Source organism: Vigna umbellata, chromosome 8 (genome assembly GCF_029865625.1).
Source record: "Vigna umbellata cultivar VRB3 chromosome 8, Vumbellata_1.0, whole genome shotgun sequence".
Taxonomy (NCBI): Eukaryota; Viridiplantae; Streptophyta; class Magnoliopsida; order Fabales; family Fabaceae; genus Vigna; species Vigna umbellata.
This window is the reverse complement of record NC_142172.1, coordinates 17,089,522-17,111,281: the sequence shown is the minus strand read 5'-3', so window position 1 is coordinate 17,111,281 and position 21,760 is coordinate 17,089,522. Positions and strand designations below refer to the sequence as shown.

Genomic DNA, 21,760 nt, shown 5'->3' with positions numbered 1-21,760 from the left:
TTTACTTCAACTTCCAACCTCACAAAACAAACTTCACTTAATAATAATAATAATAATCTATATCATTATATAAAATATATGCGGTTTTCTAACTATTTTAATTTCATTTTAAATAATTTCAATGACTTAAAATCACGTTTGATTTAATAAAACACGTAAATATACAGTTTCTCTGCACAAGTTCTTCACTTAAGAATAACCAACCGCCTTACAGTCTATAAGAAACTATTCTTTCAAATACACAACAAATTATTTTTTATAACTATAATAATATACATATTTTGTAGGTTACAATAACTATTTACTGTTATTTCTCTCTCACAATCTCAATCTTTTTTTCACTTTCTAAAACATACCACATCACAGGGATTAGAAAGAACTATATTCACTTCGATTTTAAAGAAATCAAAATATATAAAAGAGCAGTGATAGTTTCGTAGTTTAAACTAACGTATATGTCTCGGTTGTCCCGAAACTGATGCTTAAAGGGTGCTACTGCTTCGGTTCTAGGCAAAACCGAGACATAAAACTCTGTTCCAGGATTGCTCCAATTTCAGAGAAGTCACTTCAACTTGTGAGGAAAACACTGGCTAAATATGTAATTCATTTATACAATAGTATGTAGTAGATATTAGGATATAATAAGTTCTGAGTTTATGTTTCTAAGTTGTTTTATGCTTTTCTACATTATTATTAGTTTAACTTTGTATATTGCATTGATTTATGCTTCAAACTTGATTTATGTTTCTAAGAAGTTGATTTATGATTCCATTGAATATATTTATGTTTTAATATAATTTTCATTCAAAATATACGTTTCTGGATTATTCTGAACTGTTCTGGTTATAAAAATATATTTAAGTCTATTTCTGTAGTTGAGAATGTTTCAAAAACAAACCTCATTTTAAGAAAAAAACAGGGGTATATGCCTCGGTTGAGGTCACAACCAAGGTAGAAAAGCCCCTTATGGCCTCAGTTATGGCCACACCCGAAGCAAAAAGGCTGGCAGATGAGAGAAAAAAAAGGGCTCTATTGTCTCGGTTCAAGCTACAACCGAGCCAGTAGAGGGGGACATACCGCCTCGGTTCAGGGGGAACGAGGCATAAAAATAATCATTGTCGTTTTCGCTTGGATATGCCTCGATTCTAGAACCGCTACCTATATGTAAAAATAATCGTTGTCGTTTTCGCTTACTGTACTAGTGTCACATTACAAATTATCCATTATTTATTATATAACCACCATTATTCTTTTAATACGGAAATAAAAAAAATATATTTTTCAATAATAATATATAGTAATAATATTTTATATTATTACATATACAAGGATGATTTATTTTCTTAACCTAGGTTGAACCATTTTATTTATTTTGTTTTATCTACATATTTTCTTTCATGTCTCAAGTTTCATTTATATTTTATAATGACTTCAAAGTTTTATATTCTCTTACATCTCATTTTTCTTTTCTTTCTTTAACGGATCACTTTTTTAAATTAGAAAACAACATAAAATAAATAAATAAATATTAGATTAAAAAATATAAATTATTACAACAGCTAAATATGAACCCGATAAAAGAAAAGAAAATAAAGTAAAAGACATGATAAAACCAAAACTAATAGTAATAGTATATTATTTGAACTACCATGTTTCATTACAGAAAAACTAAAACCGAACACCAATAACCATCGAACTCCATTATTAAACTAACACAAACTCTCCGTTCCACCGTCATAACAGAGTCTCCTACTCCGTCCGCAACCACTTCACTCACCAGCAAAGAATGCTTCAGTTTCGGTTAAAACCAGTAACGGCATTCGCGGCGAAGCCGTCACCGTTGGTGGCTTTCGTCACGGTAATCGTCATTGGAGTGGTGGGGTTTTATTCCCTACATTTCCCTTTCCGTTCCGCCACTTCCCTCGACGCTTCGCGCTTCGGCCACGTGTTCCTCTCGTCCTCCTCCAACGCAACGATCTCCAACTACCTTCGCGGGCTCACCGTGCACCCTCACCTCGCGGGAACAAAACCCGCTTCCCTAACCGCGCGCTACGTGCTCAACCACTTCACCGGCCTCGGGCTCCGAACCAGGACCGCTAAGCACCGCGTGCTATTGTCCTACCCGCTGCGCTCCTCTCTCTCGGCTCATTTTGGTGACGGTTCGAGTTTGGAGTTTCAGTTGGGGGAGGGAGAGGGGGACGGGGAGGTGGTGGCGCCGTACCACGCGTACTCGCCGTCGGGGTCGGCGTGGGCTGCGGCGGTGTTCGTGAACTACGGGCGGGAGGAGGACTTCCGGTTGCTGGCGGCGGCGGGGGTGAGGGTGGCGGGATGCGTTGCGGTGGCGAGGAGCGGCGGGGGAGTGGGGCGTGGGGCGGTGGTGGAGGCGGCCGAGAGGCATGGTGCGGCGGCGGCGGTGGTGTTCAGGGAGGGGGACACGTGGCCCCGAGGTTTTGAGAGGGGACACGTGATGAGAGGGGGGATTGGGGACCCGCTGAGTCCTGGGTGGGGTGGGGTGGATGGCGGCGAGAGTTTGGGTTTGGATGATAGTGAGGTTTTGAGAAGGTTTCCTAAAATTCCATCCATGCCTTTGTCTTCTGAGGCTGCTGAGAGGATCTTGGTCTCGCTTGGTGGAGCTCCTCTGCCCTCTGATTGGACGGGTACCCTAAAGTCCTCCAAGGTTACGAATGTTGGTCCTGGCCCCACCATCCTCAACTTCACTTATCAGGTAATTTTCTTTTGCTTCTTCATATTTTAGTCCATGCATGCATGTAAAATTTTAGATTAGTTCAAGTTTTGTGCCATTAATTTTCTGGAGAAGAAATTTAGAATTTTTACACTGTCTAAGTATGTTCGTTTCTACATTTATACCTACTATGAATTCTGATTGATTAACAGTGTAAAATTCTCGTGTATCCATGATGCACCGAGAGTGAAAAAAATTTCAAGTCAGTTATTTTAGGTACGAACTTTAAAGTAATAATTATTATAAAAATAAAGAAATTTATTATATATTGATAGTTGTAACTTGTATGTTATATTTTTTCTGAAAGTCTTTTATAGTCAACTAACTAATATCACTCTAAATATAATTTTTAAGACAACTATGACAAAAGTGAACTCTTTTATCATACGCAACCACTTATGATTAGATGTGTATTCTAACTAAATTCTCGTTTGCATTATTAAGAAGAAGAGATCAACTTAGATATATTGTCAACTTAAATTTTTTTCTTTAATATTTAACAGAAAACACATAATATTTATGTGGTAGAATAGTCAAATTCACTAATTATTTGTCTAAAACAAATTGACCTTGTACTTAAATTAAAATACGATAGAGAAAATATATAGAGAAATGTTGAGTTATTTTTTGAAGTTCAGGTTTTTGGCCAAGTCTAATGTGTGTCTAGGTAAACGTTAACCAAAAGCTTGTAACATGAAAGTCTTTCTAAACATCCAGGATATGGTATACAGTTTATTGTTCGTGTTTGTTGTTGTATGTTTTTGATTATGACAGCATATCGATGTTCATCTTAACAACTACTAGCAAGCTGTACGTTTTCTGTGCATGTTTTCAGTCTGGCTTATTTGGTTTTTCAGGGAGAAATGAAAGTGGCTACCATTGAAAACGTTTTTGCCATTATCAAGGGACGGGAAGAATCTGATCGCTATGTTCTGCTTGGGAACCATAGAGATGCATGGACATATGGTGCTGTTGACCCCAACAGTGGGTCAGCTGCCCTACTTGACATTGCTCGTAGATATGCTATTCTATTGCGTTTGGGGTGGACTCCACGGAGGACCATCATTCTATGCAGTTGGGATGCAGAGGAATTTGGAATGGTAGGTAGCTCCACTAATCTTGCGTTCATCATGGTTAACCACTTTCATTATGTGGCCACTCGATTTTCATAAATGATAAGTCAATGAATCTGAACACATGTGGTGAAAGTGAAACTCTACTTACATTTGTCTTATTTACCTAAATTTGTTGCCACTATCTTGAGTTAGTCTCTTTCACACGCGTTAGAGTCTTTGATAAGATTTTTGCTTTAAAAGTAAATGTATAGTTTGTGCTTTTTATTTGATCAATTTTCTTTATTTCAATGACGGTGTCACTTCCAGTAATGTGCTCTCTAAATCAAATTTATCTGTTTCCGTAGATAGGATCCACAGAGTGGGTTGAACAAAACCTTGTTAATCTTCGTTCCAAAGCTGTAGCATACCTTAATGTAGACTGTGCTGTTCAAGGGCCTGGTCTTTTTGCTGGCTCAACTCCTCAGCTAGATGATCTCCTTCTCGATATCATCAAAAAGGTATTTGAAGTAATTATACATGCATATGCAAATCTGCACGGGGGTAGTGTTTTAAACATAGTTGATCATGGTATTTGATTAATGCTTTATGTTAGTATTTTGAGGTTGTGAAAGGAATAGTTGATGGGATAGAGAAAATGTAGAGATAGTTGAATGTAGAGTAGTAGTTAGAAGAAGTGTTGTAGTTGTCTTTAGTTGTAGTAGATGTTTGCTTCATTCAAATGGTAGATGTTGTCTACACTCAAATGGTAGATGTTGTCTACATCTTGCATCAAATGGTAGAGTTCATGGATATTTATAGACCTATAGATTATTCTAGAACATGCTAGCTACAACTTATGTGAAATGTTTTAGACTTTTACCTATGTAGAATATTCTTGATTTTGCTTCCTATCATTAGACTTTTCTACAATATTCTAGAACTTGTGTTACATTTCTTTTCTTCTATCTTAGGAGTTTTTACATTCTTCTAGAATTTGCATTACACTTTAATACTCCTCCTTAATGAAAATTCGGTAACTCCAAGCATTATGCGTAGTAGTTCAAATCTTGGTTTTGGTAATGCCTTCGTAAATATATCTGCAATTTGGTCTTTTGTTGGGCAGTACTCGAGTCGAATTTGTTTAGTTGTCTCTTCATCTTGAATGAAGTGATATTTAATGGCTATGTGTTTTGTTCTTTGATGATGGACTGGATATTTTGCTATTGCTATTGTCGATTTGTTGTCGCAATAATAATAATCGGTCCATCTTGTGGTTCACCCATTTCTTCAAGTATTCTTCGTAGCCATATTGCTTGACTCGTGGTTTCAGCAGCTGCTACATACTCTACTTTTGCTGTTGATTGTGCCACGGTTGCTTGCTTTTTTGATGCCAAGATAAAATACCCGATCCTAGTGAGAAAGCATATGCTGACGTACTTTTCATGTCGTCCATTGATCCTACCCAATCACTATCTGTGTAGCCAATTCCTTGCGTTAGTCATGGTTTTGTACCATATATACCAAACTCCTTTGTGCCTTGTAGATATCTTAAATTCTTTTTCCTACTCCATAATGAATTTGACTTGGCTTTTGCATGAATCTTGATAGAAGACTTGTAGCATACATAATGTCTAGTTGTGTGGCTGTGAGATAGAGAAGACTTCCAATTAAGCTTTTGTACCATGGTGCATCTGCTTCTTGTGCTCCATCATCTTTCTGTAGCTTCTCGTTTACCACCAGCGGAGTAGTGACAGGTTTACAACCATTCATCTTGAACTTCTTTAATAGAGCTTCAATATATTTCTTTTGAGAGATAAATATACTTTCTTTTTCTTGTTTCACCTATATACCGAGGAAATAGTTCATCAAGCCAAGGTCGGTCATTTCAAATGTCTTCATCATGTCTTTTTAAAATTCTTTCATCATCTTTATATTATTTCCTGTATAAATAAAATCATCGACATATATAGAGACAATGAGATGCTATTGACCTTGTGCCTTAATATATAATGTTGGCTCACTCTTGCTCCTCTTGAATCCTTGATCGATGAAGTATTTATCAATCTTGCTATACCATGCTCGAGGAGCTTACTTCAGGCCATATAATGCTTTTTTAAGTCTTAGTACTTTGCCTTCATTGCCTTCGTTGATGAAGCCCTGTGGTTTTTCAACATAAATCTCTTCTTCGAGCACCCCATTTAGAAAGGCTGACTTTTTGTGCTGCAAGAGCTATTAAAACTCTAATTGTATCTAAGCGAGCAACTGGAGCAAATGTCTCATTGTAGTCTATTCCTAGTTGTTGTGAGTAGCCTTTGGCAACCAATCTTGCTTTATGCTTTTGTATAGTTCCATCAGGATTGAGCTTTGTTTTATATATCCATTTGACTCCAATGATGTCTTTTCCATGAGGGCAATTTATGAGTTTCCAAGTGTTATTCTTCTCAATCATTTTAATCTCTTCTTCCATAGCCTTGACCCATACTTCTTGCTTTGATGCTTCTTCATAACAGTTAGGCTCAATCATGGTCATATTGCAAGTTTCATATATGTCTACCAAAGATCTTTCTCTTCTTGGACTAGATTCAGGTGAAGAATCTTGTGGTGGAGGTAGAGAAAGCGTACCTGAATTTTCTGCCTTTTCTTGAGTTTCTTCTTGAGATTGTTGCACTGAAAGTAGAATGTTGTTTTTAACAACTTTTTCTTCTTCTCAATTCCAAGAAGCATTTTCATCAACTTTAACATCTCGACTGATGATGAGCTTTTTTGTTTGTAGGTTGTAAACTCGATAGCCTTTTGACTGTGTGCTATATCCCAAAAATATTTCTCGTATAGTCTTGTCTTCTAGCTTGTGCCTCTTTTGATCAGGAACATATATGTAGCACATAGATCCAAATACTCGTAGGTGTTTAGCTGATGACTTTCTTCCACTCCAAGCTTCAATAGGAGTCTTGTCTTGGACTACTTTAGTTGGACATCTGTCCAAAAAGTGTTAAGCATACTTTTCTCTTTCAGCATTGATCTTGCCATCTCCATAACTGTGCGATTCTTTTTCTCTGACACGCCATTTTGTTGTGAAGTATATGCGACTGTAAGTTGTCGCTCTATGCCTTCATCTTCATAGAATTTGTCAAACTTGCGAGATGTGTACTCCTTGCCACGATCGCTTCTAAGTATTTTTATCTATTTTCCACTTTGCTTCTCAACAAGGGCCTTGAATTTCTTGAATACTCCAAAAACTTCTGACTTTGCCTTTAAGAAATAGACACATGTCATTCTAAAGAAGTCGTCAATGAAGAGGATGAAATACCCGTTGTTATGATGTGAAGGTGTTTTCATCGGTCCGCAATCGGTATGAATCAACTCCAATAAGTCTTTTGCTCTCCATGCTTTGTCTGTCGAGAATGGTAATCGGTGTTGTTTTCCGAGGAGACATCCTTCGCATGATTCAATATTCTCCTTAAAGCATGGAAGATCTCTCATCATGTTTTTCTTATATAGAAGTTTTAAGGCATGTGTGTTGAAGTGGCCAAATCTCCTATGCCAAAGCCATGAGTCATCAACTTCTACCTTCATGGCAATATTAGTTCCAAGTTTGAAGCTTATAGGAAAGCTTATATTTCTCTTCTCCATTTTTACTTGGCCAATTTTTATCATTTTACTATCATAAATTTTGCATGTATCTTTCTCAAAATGAAGAGAATATCCATTCTTCATCATTTGGCCAATACTTAAAAGATTCTCTTTAAGATTGGGAACTAATAAAACATCCTTGATAAATTTCGTACCTTTCTTTGTCTCCATCATGATAGTTCCTTTGTCTCGAGACTCCACTGTGGTGTCATTTCCTAGTCGAACTTTGACATTGATAGATTTATCAATGTCTTTGAAGATGCTTTGATCTTTCGTCATGTGATTGTTGCATCCACTATCCAAGTACCAACTTCCTTCTCTATCAGGAGATTCTTGATTGGCGTAGAATAAGAGTTTTCCTGATTATCTTCTTCTGCAAAGTTTGCTTGATGCTTATTTTTATTACGACAATACCTTTCTACGTGACCAAATTTCTTGCAATAGTGGCATTGAGGTTTTCCATGATGCCAACAATCTTTTTCCAAATGACTTGTCTTTTTACAGATGCCACATGGAGGATATTTTCCTTGAAGAGTCATAGAGAAGCTTCTAGGATTTTCTTTATTTCTAGAAATTTCTTCTCTACTTTTATTTCCTTCATATTCTTTATTCGGAGACCGTAATTTTAGTTTTGATTGAAAGACATTTTCAACCGAGTCTTCTTTATGCCTTTTCAATCTTTGTTCATAAGCTTCAAGAGAGCCCATTAGTTGTGTTACTAACAATGTAGCCAAATCTTTTGTTTGTTCAATCGCGGTTGCGATTGCATCATATTTTGGGGAATAGAAATTAAAATTTTCTCAACAATCTTTTTGTCAAGAATATTTTTCCCATAGGCTCTCATCTGTCTAACTATTTCTTTTATTCTAGAATAGTAGTCTTTAATGGTCTCAGATTCTTTCATTCTTAATAATTCAAACTCTCGTCTTAGAGAATGAAGTTTAACATTGCGTACCTTGTCACTTCCTTGAAACTCCTCTTATATTGTGTTCCAAGCTTGTTTTGCACTTGTGGCACCAATTATCCTTGGAAAAATTGTGTCATCAACTGCTTGTTGAAGAACAAATAAAGTCCTTGAATCCTTCTGCTTGTTTTCCTTCAACTCCTTCTTTTGAGCTACAGTAAGAGTGGAGGTGTCTTCTGGAATAGTGAATCCTTCTTCTATGATGTCCCATAAATCTTGAGAACGGAAGAATGTCTTCATTTTGACACTCCAGAAATCATAATTTTCTCCTATGAAAATAGGTACTGGAGTTGATGATGTTTGATTGGTAGTATCCATGAGTTGAGAAAATATTTTGGAGGTAGTACATGATGGAGTAATAGTTTTATTTAAGGTAGTTGAAGATTTTTATCTACGCCCAATAGATGACCGAACGTAGCTCTGGTACCACTGTTAGTATTTTGAGGTTGTGAAAGGAATAGTTGATGGGATAGAGAAAATGTAGAGATAGTTGAATGTAGATTAGTAGTTGGAAGAAGTGTTGTAGTTGTCTTTAGTTGTAGTAGATGTTGGCTTCATTCAAATGGTAGATGTTGTCTACATTCAAATGGTAGATGTTGTCTACATTCAAATGGTAAATGTTGTCTACATCTTGCATCAAATGGTAGAGTTCATGGATATTTATAGACCCATAGATTATTCTAGAACATGCTAGCTACAACTTATGTGGAATGTTCTAGATTTTTATCTATGTAGAATATTCTTGATTTTTCTTCCTATTATTAGATTTTTCTACAATATTCTAGAACTTGTGCTACATTTCTTTTCTTCTATCTTAGAAGTTTCTACATTCTTCTAGAATTTGCATTACACTTTAATACTTTACATCAAGTTCCATGTCTGTTTATTTCAGGTCAAGGATCCTGACTCTGATGAGGGTACACCGATATATCAGAATTGGGCAACTGGTGGTGGAAAATCTAATGTAGGACTAACTTCTTGGTTGTCTAGATGCCTTTCGAGTTTTGATAGATTCATATGTATTGTTTTCCCTTTTTGCTAGTTATGTTTTTATTTAGGAATCTAATTTAAAATTGAAAAAAAAATCTTTCAGCATTAATTGATGGTGATAAAAAACCATATATTTGTTGCTCAGCAGTTTTATCTTGGTTGATTGCAGATTCAAAGGCTGGGTAGAGTTGATTCTGATTTTGCTCCTTTTGTGCAACATGCAGGGGTTCCATCTATTGATATATATTATGGTAAAGGTATGCACCTCATTGATATGAACTCAAAGGGTTCCATATGATTTGAGAAAAAGTCGTGTCAAAATGTATCACATACTCGTGCTTTATGTGTTGACTAATGTTATGTCTTTTCTCTAGATTATCCTGTTTATCATACTGCTTTCGACTCCTACAACTGGATGACTGAGTTTGGAGATCCGTTCTTTCAGCGCCATGTAGCTGGTTTGATTTCTTGTTTAATACTCCTTTTACCAAAAACTTTAAAATTATAATTTTATTGGCAAATCCATGTGTTAGTCATGAGATGATATATTTTTAAGGGACTTAAAGATTAAAGGATTAGGCACAAAGGTAATGTGTTTAAACTATATGTATATTTGTATATTATTCAACTGAATGTAAAGCGTAGTATCACCCTTATTTATAAGGGTTAGAACCTCTGACCAGTGTGCACCAGATAAAACAACACCGAAACACAAAAAACAGATAACTATTAACATGAAACAACTTTATGCAACATTTTGGCTTAACACCTGTACACTTAAACATATTCTAATACACCTCCCTAAGCCAAAACTAGATTGTTCTAGCAACCCCAGTCAGCTTCTTAAGGCTTGTAAATCTTTCAAATTTGAGAGCCTTGGTTAGAACGTCAGCAAGTTGCATTTCTGATATGTAATCGCACAACTCCAACGTTTCATCCTTCACTCGCTCACGATAGAATGAAACTTTGTTTCAATATGCTTGCTTCTTCCATGAGAAGTAGGGTGCTTGGCCAAATCTATTGCAGATTTGTTGTCAATGCATAGTTGTATTTTTTCCGCTAATTCTATCTTCAATCCCTCCATCATATATTTTAGCCACATAGCTTGGCATGTTGCCTCACATGCTACAATATATTCTGCTTCACAAGAGCTTAAAGCCACCACAGGTTCCTTGGTTGAACTCCATGATAATGGTGAGTTTCCATGGAAGAACAAATACCCTCCCGTGCTTTTCCTATCACTTTTATCTCCACACTATTTTGCATCAGAATAGGCCTTTATTCTCATTACTATACCTTCTCTTCTTCTTGAAATAGAATGTTATAGTTGTGTGTGCCTTGTATGTATCTTAAAATGCGTTTTACAACATTCAAGTGTGATATTCCTGGATTTTGCATGTACCTGCTCACAAGACCAACACTATAACTCACATATTGCCTTGTATTGCACAAGTATCTTAAACTTCCTACCATGTTATGATAAAGAGTAACATCTACAACCTCCTCTTCTGGATCAATTTCCAGTCTTAAACCCACTTCTACAGGTGTATTTGCAGCATTGCAATTCTGCATTTCAGCCTTCTTCAACATCTCTTTAGCATAGCGTGATTGATGCATCACTATCCCCTTCTTAGTTTCAACAAATTCTATGCCAAGAAAGTAATTTAGCTTGCCTAAATCACTCATTTCAAACTCATTCAGCATATGGAGCTTGAAATTATGAATGGCCTTCTCATTGCTTCCAGTAATTAGCATGTCATCTACATATAGGCATACTATTAGTCTTTCAACTCTCCCTTCTCTTTTGCTGCTCTGCACATAGACACCATGTTCTGAAATACACCTCTCAAAACCAATGTTATCCATGAATTGATCAATCCTCCGATTCCAAGCTCTAGGGACCTGTTTTAGCCCATACAGGGCTTTCTTTAATTTGTAAACCATTCCCTGCTGCACCTCAACTTCGAATCTAGGAAGCTGCATTACATTGACCTCTTCTTCCAATCTTCCATTTAGAAAAGCTGACTTTACATCCAATTGATGCAATGATCAACCAAAATGATTTGCTAAAGCCACCACAAGTCTCACCATTTCCATCCTAGCCACAGGTGCATATAACTCACCATAGTTTATTCCTCCTAGTCTAGCCATAACTCCATTGTAACCTCCTTCTTGCCCTCTTATCCTCCCAGATGTTCTTCTTCTACACTTCTTGAAGACTCAAGATACCTCACTTCTTGATGGCCTCAAGATACACACTCTGAAGAATTCTCATACCACTATGGATACACTTCTTGAAACCTGAAGAACAAACTAGAAAACTAGTTTGTCTCACACTCACACTCACAGGTTTCGAACCTATGCTCTTGATACCATAAAAGATTAGGCATAAAAAAGAAGAAAGGTAACGTGTTTAAACTGTATGTATATTTGTATATTATTCAGGTGAATGTAAAGGAGAGTATCACCCTTATTTATATGGGTTAGAACCTCTTATCAGTGTGCACCAGATAGAACAACACCGAAACACCAAAAACAGACAACAGTTAAAATGAAACAACTTTTTACAACATTTTGGCTAAACACTTGTACACTTAAATAGATTCTAATAAAGATGAGATAGAATCTTTAAAACACATGTAGATGTACCTCTAAAAGTCTATACACACCCATAAACATAATATCTCACTAACAAATCTTTTATTTCTAATTAGTTTTGTTTATCTCTAAGTTGTCTAGTTATATTATAATTTTTTTCTTTCCTATATAAAATGGTTTGGTCAGGTCGTGAAGCTTTAAATAAACATGAACCCTTAAATATCCATTTCATACCCTGATTTCTGTTTAATGAAGATTAATCACATAGTAGCATTTATTCAACACAATATCCCTGAACAAAATTATTGCAATTCATGTCAAACAAGTTCAACATAAAAAAAATCATATTGGATCATCTAAAGGTTGATAAAGATGAAAAAAAAAACATGTCCACCACCTACAAAAAATTATTCAACAAAGAAAATAATCTTGAATCATGGTTTACCATATCTAACATCCAAATCACATGCTTTGACCAAATCTCTTCTTTGCTTCCATCTTTAAAATAGCCAGATTGTTCTCCAAAATAATCACATTCTCCTTTAACCTTTTCACAGCAAGAACTTTCTCAACCCGAGTTTTCATGTCTAAGACAGATTCAACATGAGGTTTCAGCCATTGTAGATCAAATCCAAAGTTCTGAACTTCTTCCTATATAATTTGGAGATGATGACAAACATCATCGTCCATGTCTCTAACCCTTTTAGTCCTGAGGAAAAAAAAAGAACTTTACCTAGTGCTATAAAAGACATTGAGTAAAACTTTGAGTTTTCCTCTTCTTGCTCTCAAGAAGGGAAGGATATCGAGAACAAACTTCAACAGAGGAATAAAGTCTTCCTACAACTCCAGTTGGTTTATGAAGCCTGAGGTTGAACTCTCACTATAATGAAAATACAAGCTTGAGGATTCTTCAAACATGATCAAGAAGACAACGGAAGAAAAGAATCGGAAAGAAAAGAGAAACGTGTTAAATAAACTTAGATTTAAAAAAGGTTAAAAGTGTATTGGTTTATTGATTTTGTTAGTTTTAGGGGATATTTTTTGTTGGGCATTATTAGATTCAAGTACGCGTTTTCAGTTGGTTAGTTTTTATATTTTTATACAGCTACACTATTGAATGTTTTTATTCTGTTTCTCTGTACGACTATTTTAATAGCCTTATTCAATTAAGGAAAGGTAGCACACATTTTACACTTAGAAATATGCCTTTGTGCTTGAGAGATTTTTAACAAAGTGGTATCAGAGCTTTGGGAGGGAAGAAGTGAGTGTTTGATTTTTTTGTGAGAGAGATGATAAAGGTTGTCAATAGTATGAGTGTGCCACAATTGACAAAAAAAAAACAATTATAATAATTTGTGCCTACAGATGAAGACGTTATTAAGATCTCAAGACATTTGGGATATGGTGGAAGACGGGTACGTTGAACTTGATGAAGATGATCATCAGACGGTGGCACAGACAACCCTGTTGAAAAAAAAACACATGCAAGAGATGGGTAAACATTGTGTTCTCACTACAATGCAGTAGATGAGTAGGGATTTGAAAAAATAGTGACGAAGCTTGAGAGATATTGGAGGTTGCGTATAAAGGTGACAACCGCGTTAGACAAGTCCAGATACAAGCTCTACAGGAGAGTTTGAACAGTTGAAGATGAGGTCTAAAGCGTATATAATTGAGTACATAACTCGAGTGGAGAAGTGGCCAACCAACTCGGCAAGAATGGAGATCCCTTACAAAAGATATTTCGAAAGTATTGTGTGGGCCATCGGAGAATCGAAGGACTTGTTCGTTCTCACCGTGGATGAACTTGTTGGTCATTGGAAGCCCACGAATAAAGGAGGAGTTGAGATGGACAGGTTGAACCTCTCGATCAAGCAGTGGCATAATTTAACTCGAATGAAATTTGGATTACTCATAGCCAAATTACTCAGAGTCGAGGTCTTGGAAGTAGAGGATGAGGAAGCCAAGGACGAGATAGACGTGATCGAGGTAATTTTAAGAATGAGAGTGAAGTGCATACCGTTCAGCAGAATTGGCATGACCGAGGACAAAGGAAAGACCAAGGAGATTGATCATGAGTGGAGTGTTTTAAGTGTAACAAGCATGACCACTATGCAAACGAATGTAGATAAAGGAAATGCTATAATTGTGGTAAGTCCGGTCACATTGCTAAATTTTGTCGAGCTGAGAAGAAAAGTGAGAGAAACCTTCTTAAAGAAGAAGAAGATGAAGAAGAGTGTGGATGAAGTGGACATGGAGAGCTCGGTTCCAACAATGGATGAAGTGATCTCGAAAAATGGTGCGACAAATGTTGAGAAGGCAAACGTGGAAAATAAACTCAAGTATGAGAAGCTCAAATATTGAGAAGTCGAACAATCTGATGAGTAAAATTCCAGACAAAGACTAAGAAGTTGATCAAGATTGTTGAGAAATCGCCTAAGGTCATAAACGAATTAGTCGAAGTTATTAAAAATTCAGACATAACAAAATAGGTCAAAACATTAAAGAGGTCTACCAAGACAAAAGATAAGAGGGCCATATGAAAAAAAAGAGGAAATAAAATATGATTAAAAGAAGCAAATCCAGTGGGATGATTGACTGTTTTTATTCTGCTTTTGTACTATTATTTTAATAGTCTTATTCAATTAATGAAAGGTATCACACATTTACCGATAGAAATATATAGTGAGAGATCTTTAACAAAATGGAGTCTTGGAGCTAGAGTTGAAACATATGCCCTATGCTATATGTCTGTTTGTATCTATCTAAAACTGATAAAAGGAATAAGTGTATTTTATATTGGGCTTGTTTGTTGATAGAGACGAAATTAACTGCTATTTTTTCAAATAATTATTAAACAGTGTAACTGATGATATACATGATTACTTATTATATTATATTGCATTATTTTATTCTGTTAAAATTTAATTATTACAGTAATGTTTAGCATTTTAAATATTTTAAATTAAAAAAATTATTTAGGAAATCTAAATTTAAAAATAAACATTAATTAAATTCATTGAAAAGAAGAAAAAATACTGAAGAGAGTAGAGAACTTAAAAATCACCACAAAACAAATAAATAAAATATACCCCTCGTAGCAAAAACTTTAAAATTATAATTTTATTGGCGAATCATGTGTCAGTCATGAGATGATATATCTTATCTGTTCTTTGTTGTATCAGTTACTGGAATTTGGGGGCTTCTAGCCCTTCGCCTTGCTGATGATTCCATTATACCTTTCAATTATGTGTCTTATGCGGATCAGTTACAGGTATGCATTTATCTTCATAAGTATTTTGATTAACTTTTTGTTAAGTACTATCTTTCGATATTAGAATATCAAACAAGGAGGGAGTTTTAGTTAGACGGATAATGGCAAAATTATATTAGTTTTGATAAGTTAGAATCCAATTTACAATATCTTTAGTGTCCACAATAGTTATACTTGAAAAAGAGAGTAAGTTTCTTGTTTTCATTCAAGATAATTATATTTTTCTTGCCTCTATTTTAGCAATCTAATTTTTCAAAAGAGAAATAGAAAAACAAAATAATCTAAAAAATCATACACATATTTTATCTTAAATTAAAAAGATTATATAGATATTTTCTCTAATTATAAAAGTTATTATGATACTAGAATACTAAAATTGATTTTACAACTTGAACCCACGACAACGATCAGCCTAATCTTTTGAGCTAGGCTCACTTGGCCATCAAATCTTAATGGCGGTTAGTGTTAATATTAATTACGTAAGGACTTGAGAAATTACTAATTTTTTTAATTTTAAGTCTATCTTAATCTTATAAAATTAATAATTTGTAAGATAAAGTTTTTGTGCACTTTGATTATTTGATTTTGTTAGTTCAAATATTTAGTTTTGATTCTGTGTTTAGTTGAAATGTTTAAGTTTTTCTAAGGAAAGAATAGAATGCTAATATTTGGCTGATAGGCAAAGAGGGTAAGATGTGGGGGTGAATTGAAAGAAGTTTTATGAATTCTAACATTGTACTTCTATGTCTTCCATCAATTCAAAACATTCTAGTATCATTATTGATTAGATAACCATCCACCACTTTGGACAGGTGTACAATGACATATTGAGCAACTTGTTAGACAAGCAAATTTCTCTACATCCACTAACTGCGTCGATTCAAGAATTTGCTTCTGCTGCCAAAGAAGCTAATGAGGAATCAAAGGTAAAAGGAAAGTGCAATGGGTTGTAATGTATTAGCATTATTTATGATTTAAATTTGACATAATTACTATTACTATTATCATGCCTTCTTCTACTTGTCTTCATGTACTGCAGAAACTGAGACTGCAAGAAAACTCAGATCATTTTGTGGATATGAAGATACGAGCATTGAATGATAGACTGATGCTTACGGAAAAAGGTTTCTTGGATGTTGACGGGCTTCGAGGAAGACAATGGTTCAAGCATCTTGTGAGTGTGTTTGCCTTCAATGTGCACTTTAAACTCTTCTTGTGCTAGTTGTATGTTAAAAATTTCATATGATAAATTGCTAATTTGTGTCATTACATTACATTACTGCACAGGTTTTTGGGCCTCCCAGAGACCAAGAAAGCAAGTTGGATTTCTTCCCTGGAATAGCTGACTCTATGTCTGAGATGTTTAAAATGAGTGAAAAAGAAAGGCTGGCAGCAATTCAGCATGAGCTTTGGAGGGTGGCCAGGGCTATTCAAAGAGCTGCTTCAGCACTAAGAGGAGATTTGGCCTAAAACTACTGGAAAAGATGGAATTTATCTTAGTTGAACTGTAAATATCAGTTTCTATTTTGTGCTTCATTTTTACCAGTAAATGTTCAACTGTACATTGAGGTTAAATCACTTGCCTTGTTTGTTTATTGTTTCTTTGATGAGAATTCACTTTTCTAGTCGGCTTATATGAACTCCATTGTTTTTTCTGGTTTGTCTTTCTTTTATGTTTTGTTCACTTGGAGTGATAGAGGAAGATAATTTGGGGAGAGTAATGGAATGAATTTAAAGAGATTTGAAGGTAAATATTTTTGTGTTTACTTAAGTGAATTTAGAAGTAATTAAAAATGAATTTAGAAGTAAAGTTTGTAAGAATTAGTGTAGGATTTGATTAATGTGACAAATAAAAAAATTGTTTAATGAATAGAAATTGAATATTATTAAAATGTCTTTAGTTATTAAAGTAATATAAAATTATAATTGTTAATGTTATATTTAATTATAAAAATGTTTATAAAAAATAAAAAATTAACATTAATTATTTAATATTAAAATTTAAATTTAAGAGCTATTTAATATTATCAAATTGTTTTTAAGTTTTTAATATTATCAAATTATTTAAAGATTAAATTAGAATGTTTCTAAGGTAAAATCTTAATTAGTTTTTAAGATAATATTAAATGATGTTAAATATTTATATATTAGAATTTCAATTTAAGAGGCAATTTAATAATCCATTACAATAGAAGAATAATAATTCTGCATTATTTTTGAAGAATAAAAAAAATATTAAAAAGAAAACAAAGAAAGCTTCTTCTTTGTTCCACACGTCCTTTGAAAAAATAGACTGCTCAGACAATGCTATTCAATGATGTTAAAGTAGTTGTTGAGTTTTTGTCTAACACAGAAAAGAAAAGGGTGTGTTTAGGCCTTTGTCCTGAGTCAATATTTTTTTCAATTTTTGTCACCTTTCTTCTTCTCCAACTAAGAAATCCAGTGGGAGTCTTGCAGCGCGCACGGGAAAATTCTTTCCCTTTCTCTTTGGTTTGTGCAATCTCTTTTTCTTCATGCACAAACCCAGCGTTGGGGTCTTTTTGTCGCGTCGCCGATGGGCTATTTCTCTCCTTCTCCGTTCCAGGGAGGTTGCGGGGCAGAAAAAGAGATACCCTTCTCTTTTCTCTTTCTGTTTTGGATTGCTTGCAGGGGAACTAATTTTCTCCTTCGTCTTTGCTCCTGATCGTGCATGCAACCGAATACGAAGCTCATTGAGAAGTATGTGAACCGAATATCACCCGCTGGGAATCGAATACGGATTCTTCAAAAATTATTCACACTCCTGGAACCGAATACGGGTGGAAGGTAACCGAATACACCTCCACTGATAAATCCCTTCAAATCTCTCCACTCCAGCAGGTGATGAAAAATTCCTCAATATGCAAATCAGCACATTTCGACTAAAATGAACATACATTTTTTCGCATTTCATCACCTTAAATATGCATGAACAGTTTTTTTTTATCAAGTAAACACATGCTTAAAGATTTATCAAAACAATTATGTAATTATCATCTGATTATATATGGAATTCTTTTTTCAATGATTACTCTGAAATATGTAAGATGAAATCAAGTTGATTTATTGTGAAACACTGAAATGAACAATATTTGTCAAGAAATTACTTTAGAAAGTTAAACTTGACTTAAAATATTATTCTTATTTCTTAAATTAAAATAATAAATCATTAAAAGAAGGAAAGGTAAAAAAGAATTGCCGCGCCAGGTAGGGGTCGAACCTACGACTTTCTGCTTAGGAAACAGACGCTCTATCCACTGAGCTACAGGCGCTTACATGTTCAATGCACTTGATTAGCTTTATCTAAATTAAAATAAAGAAACAAAAGAACTAAATTAGTAACTTCAATTTAATTTATTTTGGACAAGTTCAATTATCTTAATATTTTTAAAAATTAATTATAATATTTATTTATATTTCCTATTGATAAAGGAAATAGCATGAGATTATCTTACTGTGAATCTTATCACAACTTGTTTACACCAAATTGTAGTAAATATTATCCTTTAGCATAAGACGTATTTACTTACACATTTTCAAGTAGCAAAGACATACCCTGCTTTCTAAGACTTCTTATTTAAACAAAACTACCTATACCAACATATTTTTATTCAAAGTTAAATATTTTTAACCGACTTAAAGATCAGACAGAACCTTTCAATTTTACAAACTAAATTATAAAAATTATTAAAAAAAAGCAACCCTACACGTTGGAATATAATCAAAGTATGAGAAATATAACATTTTAGCATTAAAATAACTGATAAAATAATAAAATAAAGAACGTAATGTAAAATATAAGAGCCAATATAAATTGAATACTATATAAATATTTTAAAACCATATCGTTTAAGATACAGAAATTTAAATTATATATAATTATTATAAATAATATTATACTGGATAAATAATAAATCAAGTTATTAGATTTTATTTTTCATATGATAATAATTAATTTATTGATAATATCTTCTTTATAAAGTGTTCTAATGATATTCTATGTTTTAGTATCAAAATTTATATGTAGTAACAAATTTATCAAGAACATTTTAACTCTTACTTTTTTTTTTCTTTTTCTTTAACTTTTTCAAAATGGGACTCATATTTTCTAATTCACATTATATACTACTACAACTAGAAATAAAATAAAATAGATGAATATAAATAAAAAATTATAAACAAAAACACCGCAAAAATTGTAAGAATTACATACTATTCACAACAATAATTTGAGATCAATTCTTCACTTCGGAATTACTTTTAAGTCTCAAAAATGATGAAAAAGGAATCACGAATAATTTAAATAAAAAAATTGATTTATAAACGAAAATAAATTAATATCCATTACTTTTTTTTTTCTCATCACATAAAACACATTGGTTTAACAATTAACATAATATTAAAAAATATCAATTAATAAATAAAAAAGAAGAATTTAGTAAATAATCAGATTGAAATGAATAGTTATAGTTTTAGTATAATTCATTATTATTAGTTATAATTTAAACATTATTATAATTTGTGCAGATGTCATTTCTTTCTTTAATAGAGGAGGAATTATAGGATCTTTGTACGTATATGTATGGTACACTAATATCTGAAATAATAATCATAATTATTCTTTACACTTTTTTTATATGGTATCAAGAGCAAAACACTTATATCCTCTGTAACATATAAATTTGTGTTTCTTTTTTCATTAAATGTTTGATGGTTTCTTTCGATAAGAATCAATGGGAGAAACATGATTCCGGGATTTTCGCGGCTTCCAAGAGTTATATTTCTACTACTACCGGATTTGTGACCAAGTTAGGTAAATCTAACTATATCCTTAATCTTTTTGTTGTTACTAGGGATAGTGATTGGATAATTGATTTAGGTGCTACTGATCATATGACTGGTGATCCTCATAAATTTACTAATTTTTCCCTGATTTGTTCTAAAATTGTTATTATTAATGTCGATGGGGTTAGTATGTTTGATATATCTGATATAAAATTATATTGTGAAGATAAATTATCATGTGAGGATCATTTTGCAGGAAGTGAGTCAATCCCAAATATGGACACTTCTTTTTTTGGATAATATAGTGTCTTCTGATCATAATCAATTGGCTCAATCTTCTCCACAAGTTCAGCTTGACTCTTCAGAGGTACCTTCTGATTCTATCTCTGATAATACTAATTTAGATGAAACTAATCATAAACTTGCTTCTCTTGATCTATCCTTGATAAGACTAATTTAGATGAAACCGATCATGAAATTGATTCTTGTCTGCATGAGACCATCAACACACCAAACACAGAGTCTACTACTGTTCAATATAATTCTCCACCTCGTTCTGTGGTCAACCTCCAACTAAATATGATCCAGACCTCCAAACCAATGTTAAATATCCTATTAGTAAATATGTGTCATCTCACAAGTTATCCAAGTCATATGCATCATTTGTATCTCAATTATCTTCAATTTCTATTCCTAGTAATATATAGGAAACTTTGGCAGATCCTAGATAGACGAAAGCAATGTTGATGAGATGACAACTTTAGAAAGAAACAACACTTGGGATATTGTGTCCTTACCAAGAGGAAATAAAACTGTGGACTGCAAATGGATATTTACAATTAAGCATAAAGCTGATGGAACTATTGAGAGGTATAAAGCACGACTTGTGGCTAGAGGTTACACTCAGTTTTATGGTGTAGATTACCAAGAGATGTTTACACTGGTAGCCAAGCTCAACACTGTGAGAATACTTTTGTCGCTAGTAGCAAACCAAGATTGACATGTTCTACAATTTGATGTGAAAAATGCTTTCTTACATGAAGAAATTTTAGAAGAAATTTATATGGATTCTCCACCCGACATGGCAGATTCAATTGGGAAGGTTTGCAAATTAGAGAAGGCTCTATATGGATTAAAACAATCCCCAAAAGCATGGTTTGGAAGGTTTACCAAGTCTATAGGTTTTTGGCTATAGAGCAAGTAGCTTTGATCACACCTTATTTTTTTAAGAGAGGAAAAGGAAAAATTACAGCTTTGATTATATATGTAGATAAGATTTCTAGTTTACAACAATACCTTGCATCTGAATTTGAGATGAAACAACTTGGAAACCTCAAATATTTTTTGGGCATTGAAGTAACTAGATCAAAACATGGTATTTTTCTATGCAAAGAAAATATATTATTGACTTACTGTTGGAAACTAGGCTACTTGGGAGTGAACTAGTTAATACACTAATTGAACAAAATCATAAAATCTTTCAATACTCAAATTCAACAAGGATAGACAGAGAGAGATACCAAAAGCTGGTAGGAAAATTAATTTATTTATCCCATACATGTCCAAATATTACCTATATAGTGAATGTTGTTAGTAAATTTATGCATGACCCACTTAAGTTTTATATGGATGTTGTTGATTTGATTTTGAGATTTATTCTTCTAGCAATTTAAAAACACATCCAAAAGAGAGTCTTCATATGA

General features: G+C 33.7%; 1 protein-coding gene and 1 non-coding gene across 2 annotated transcripts; one reads left to right on the top strand and one right to left on the bottom strand.

Moving 5' to 3' along the window:
- Positions 1 to 1,607: 1,607 nt before the first annotated feature.
- On the top strand, positions 1,608 to 16,911 carry LOC124843220 (putative glutamate carboxypeptidase AMP1). Its single transcript, XM_088095784.1, has 10 exons — positions 1,608 to 2,725; positions 3,601 to 3,843; positions 4,164 to 4,316; positions 9,285 to 9,356; positions 9,552 to 9,639; positions 9,757 to 9,840; positions 15,166 to 15,254; positions 16,067 to 16,180; positions 16,294 to 16,428; positions 16,542 to 16,911. The coding sequence occupies exons 1-10, from the start codon at positions 1,787 to 1,789 to the stop codon at positions 16,722 to 16,724; spliced, it is 2,100 nt and encodes a 699-aa protein (XP_087951910.1). The 5' UTR covers positions 1,608 to 1,786; the 3' UTR covers positions 16,725 to 16,911.
- A 1,560-nt stretch (positions 16,912 to 18,471) lies between these two features.
- Positions 18,472 to 18,544, bottom strand: TRNAR-CCU (transfer RNA arginine (anticodon CCU)). Its single transcript has one exon. It is a non-coding gene; the product is annotated as a tRNA-Arg (tRNA).
- Between the last annotated feature and the right edge of the window lie 3,216 nt (positions 18,545 to 21,760).

Excerpts from the sequence above, each read along its gene's own strand:
- LOC124843220 (XM_088095784.1), top strand. The coding sequence starts at position 1,787 with ATGCTTCAGTTTCGGTTAAAACCAGTAACGGCATTCGCGGCGAAGCCG. Across the intron at positions 3,844-4,163 it reads ATGCAGAGGAATTTGGAATG|ATAGGATCCACAGAGTGGGT; the intron begins GTAGGTAGCTCC and ends CTGTTTCCGTAG. Across the intron at positions 9,841-15,165 it reads CTTTCAGCGCCATGTAGCTG|TTACTGGAATTTGGGGGCTT; the intron begins GTTTGATTTCTT and ends TTGTTGTATCAG.